At 40.9% G+C, this 4,264-nt stretch overlaps 1 protein-coding gene across 1 annotated transcript; it reads left to right on the plus strand.

Moving 5' to 3' along the window:
• Window positions 1-1,334: 1,334 nt before the first annotated feature.
• LOC142204755 (beta-1,3-galactosyltransferase 2-like) lies at window positions 1,335-2,309 on the plus strand. The gene has a single exon (XM_075276075.1). It carries the CDS (start codon window positions 1,335-1,337, stop codon window positions 2,307-2,309), a length of 975 nt encoding a protein of 324 aa, XP_075132176.1.
• The last annotated feature ends 1,955 nt before the right edge of the window (window positions 2,310-4,264 follow it).

Here is a 4,264-nt window from a genome sequence, read left to right on the forward strand (position 1 = left end):
GGGGGTGATTTGAATTTTTAATACTTTTTTACATTTTTTTTTTTTTTTTTTTTTGCATTTATTAGACCCCCTAGTGGTCTTGAATCCCAGGGGATATGATCACTAATGCAATGCATTACAATACTAATGCATTGCAAAAATATGGCATTTCTATTAGAGGCTACATAGAATAACATAAGTAAGTATAGCATGACAGGCCAGAGAGCCTTCACAAGACTCCCAGCTGTCATAGACTCGGAGGACTTGGAGCTTGCGATTCCCAGGAAAATGGCGCCTCAGTCAGCTTTGGTTAATGTCCATGATTGGTGCAGGCACTGATCCCAGGCATTAGCGCCAGGGGGCTGCTGTATAAAACTATGGCAGATGCCAGGTGTTTAACTATGGCGGCCACTCAGGAGCCAGGTGGCTGCCATAATGCCTGTAATTGGTGCCTGGGAAGGGATTAATACTCAGCAAATCACTAGTGATCTAATGTTTACGTAGGGTGCACCAACTGTATGTCCTGGACTAGTGACCCACTTTGCACTATATACTGTCTGACTGTATTGCTATACTGTGACTGTGATCATGTATACATGTTATTCTATATGTTGTATAAAGTGATAGTAAAACGAATTTCCCTTTGAGATTAATCAAGATTTCTATTCTATTGTAGGAAAGTTGGGCATGATGTACAGGGTGCTTCCTATAGAGGGCAGCATAACAGAGACACTGTCTCCCTATTTACATCTTAAGGGACAGATTTGCATATTCCTCCCATGTTCCCTTGTAGTGGAGCGACTATGGATGTATAAGTCTCCACACACCTAATAGGTGGTCTCTCCTTAAGGCGTTGAAATATCCCCATAATCTGGTCTCTCAGCCTCTCACTTCTACCAAGTCAGTTCTCTCTACGCTGCGCTGATGAGGTCCAACCAGACCGAAACAGTCGTCCGTAGCTGAGAAACTAACTTGGTAAAAATCCCACATGATGCAGTAAAGGCTTCTGAGAAAGTCGGCATGATGTTCAGGGTGCTTCCTATAGAGGGCAGCATAACAGAGGCACTGTCTCCCTATTTATATCTTGGGAGACAGATTTGCATATTCCTCCCATGATCCCTTGCAGTGGAGTGACTATGGCTGTATAAGTCTCCACACACCTAATAGGTGGTCTCTCCTTAAGGAGGAACATTATCCTCATAATCTATTCTATTCTAGTCAATGCTATCACAGGGTAAAGATTCTCCATGATTTTAATTTTCTAAACTTTTTCTCTCATTTAACCCTTACAGAAATCTTGGCAAGAATCATTTTCAAGGGACAACATGAAAGGTGAAATTTTTGCTTTTTCTCTGATGGTCTTCATGTTTTTGTCTGGCTACTTCTTCCGCTACCAAAGAAAAATAGAAGCTATCAGCAAGTGGATACAACATTCTGTAAAATTACAGGAAAGAGAGAAGACTATAAACAATAACACTTACCCGTCTTTCCGGCACCCCCTGGCTCCTCCGTACCCATATCCATACAAGTTCCTCATTAACCAATCAGACAAATGCAAGAACCGGAAGCCTTTCCTTGTTATAATGGTGTGTGTAGGTAGCCATGATGTGGAGACTAGACATACGATCCGGGAAACATGGGGTAACGAAAGTATTTATGATGTCGATGTGGTCAGGATATTTCTGGTGGGTCTACCTCAGGTTGCCTCTGACCGAACCCAGTTGTTGTTGGAGGAAGAAAGTGAGGCTTTTGGGGACATCATCCAACAAGACTTCATGGACACCTATTACAACTTGACATTGAAAACCTTGATGGGTATGGAATGGGTGGCCAAATTCTGTTCTTCTGCCAGCTATGTCATGAAGGCAGACGTAGACATATTTTTGAATGTAGACTACTTGGTCCATGAACTACTTCATCCAGACTTACCGGTGCGTAACAATTACTTCACAGGAGACATAATTAGATATGCAATCCCTAAAAGGAACAAGGCATCTAAGTGGTACATGCCTAAGGAAATTTATCCAAAAAACCTTCTCCCACCCTACTGTACAGGTCCTGGATATGTCTTTTCTGCAGATTTGGCAAAAAAAATCTATGATGTGGCTCAAATTATTAGGGTCATCCCCATGGAAGATGCTTTTATAGGAATTTGCTTGTATGAGCTCAATATTCCACTTACCCACCCCACTCGAGGTAAATTTAATGACCACAGATTTGAATATGACCTTTGCAAATTTAAGAAAATTGTCACAGTGCACCATTACGCTGGAAAAGAGTTACGAGATGTATGGGCCGATTTTTGGGCTAAGAAATCTGAGAAGTGCTAAGAAAAAAAAAAATTCTGAAAATTTTTTAGATGAAAATAAAAATGGACTGGAGAAAAAAATCACACAAAATACTGAGAACTTGTCATGATGAGACTTTTTGGGAAATGTACCGTATATACTCGAGTATAAGCCGAGTTTTTCAGCCCACGGGTGACATGGCCACATAAGCTCAGGCCCGCACCCAGCATGTGTCTGATTCCTACAGTTTTTAATGTACAGCATTAGCTCCTCCTGGCAGGAGTGTGGCGATGCTGTGGCCCCCGGCACCTGCCCTGGTGTCTGTATGCAAAAAAATTGTAAGAAAAAAATAAATAAATAAAAGTTCTAAATCACTCCTTTCCCTAGAATACATATAAAGGCGGGTTCACAACACCCGATCTCAGTGATGCAGGGTTTCGTTTTCTGTCGGCAGAAGACGGAAACCGACATTTTTTTTTTTTATTTTTTTTTTACCGGACACAAAGTCGTGCATGTCCGACTAAAAAAAAACCCAACAACAACCAAAACACCCCCTCCCCTTCCCCAGCATCTACTGTACCCAAAAAACTCCGACCATTTTAATTTTTGAAATTTTCCAGCAGCCGCTGCATTTCCCCCCTCGGCTTATACTCGAGTCAATAAGTTTTCCCAGTTTTTTGTGGTAAAATTAGGGGCCTCGGCTTATACTCGGGTTGGCTTATACTCGAGTATATACGGTATACGGACATGGTGCAATATATGGCCAGTAGTAGTCTGATTTTGGCCACTTTTAGCCCATCTCCTATTAGGAGTTTACTAAGCTGTACCCGGGTGCCATATTGTTCAGTCTGTATCCATGGACTTTAATCGGAGTCATATAATTGTAAATATTTCCTTTGGTACCATAGCGAGATGGGCACATACTAAATGATACCCTAGATAGTAGGAGATGAAACTTCGGCCAACAAAGACCTTGCTGTCAGTAACTGAATATCTTATATTAAGATTTTCAGAATTTATATGTATTTTTTTGATTTTTTTTTTTAATTAAAATTTTTTTGGAAGATGAATTGTTGAACATATGGCGGTTTGGCCATTTTGATTTTTTTTTTCCTGTTATAGCGTTCACTGTAGGGGAAAAATACTTTTGTAGTTCAGGCATTTTTAAAGGTGAAGGGACAGAGAGGAGACTTTAGTAGACTTTAGGGACAGAGTTTAAAAGGTTAGTGCCCGCGTTTGGGACAGTGGAGACCCGGCGGCTATAGTAACTTCTCTGCTTCAGAATGATGTAGAAATTGTGCAACTTTCTTATCCATTTTGTATTTATGGTGCTCACTGTGTAGTATAAATGACACATTCGTTATACTCTCCAGGGTGACATGAATGTATTGAAATTTATAGAAATTTAGTTGGGTCTAAAAAAATTTTACTAAATTTTTTTAAAAAAAATTTCTTTGAACAGACATATTGTGACATCCATATGTTTCTCATATTTCTGAGTAAGAACTGTGTAAGGCTGAGGCCCCACGTTGCGAAAATGCATCTTTTAATGTTGCAGATTTTGGAGCCAATGCCTGGAGTGGATTGGGCAGAAAGTAGAAGTATAAGGGCTAGTTCACATATAGTTTTTTTGGTCCGGAATCCGGGTCAAAATCCAGGTCAAAAAACCGCCTCCCCCATTGAATTCAGTGGGAGCCAGCGACCTATCCTATCTTAACGCTTCCACGTCAGGACAATCTCTCCGGACTAGGCCCATTCATTTGGGCCTAATCCAGCACGGAAAGTCGCGACTGTTGGAAGCTGTGACAGTTGCGACTAGCCGCAGCAGGCGCATTTTGCTCCGGATTCTGATGCGGCTTCCCACATCAAAATCCGGACCAAAAAACTATGTGGCAACTAACCCTAAGAAGCTTCTCATGTATTCCCATTCCTTTTGTAGCCATTCTTGGCTTTGGCTCTAAAAACCACAGCAAATTCTGTAACAAAAAAAAAAAAAA

This window comes from Leptodactylus fuscus, chromosome 5 (genome assembly GCF_031893055.1).
Source record: "Leptodactylus fuscus isolate aLepFus1 chromosome 5, aLepFus1.hap2, whole genome shotgun sequence".
In the NCBI taxonomy this organism is placed as follows: domain Eukaryota; kingdom Metazoa; phylum Chordata; class Amphibia; order Anura; family Leptodactylidae; genus Leptodactylus; species Leptodactylus fuscus.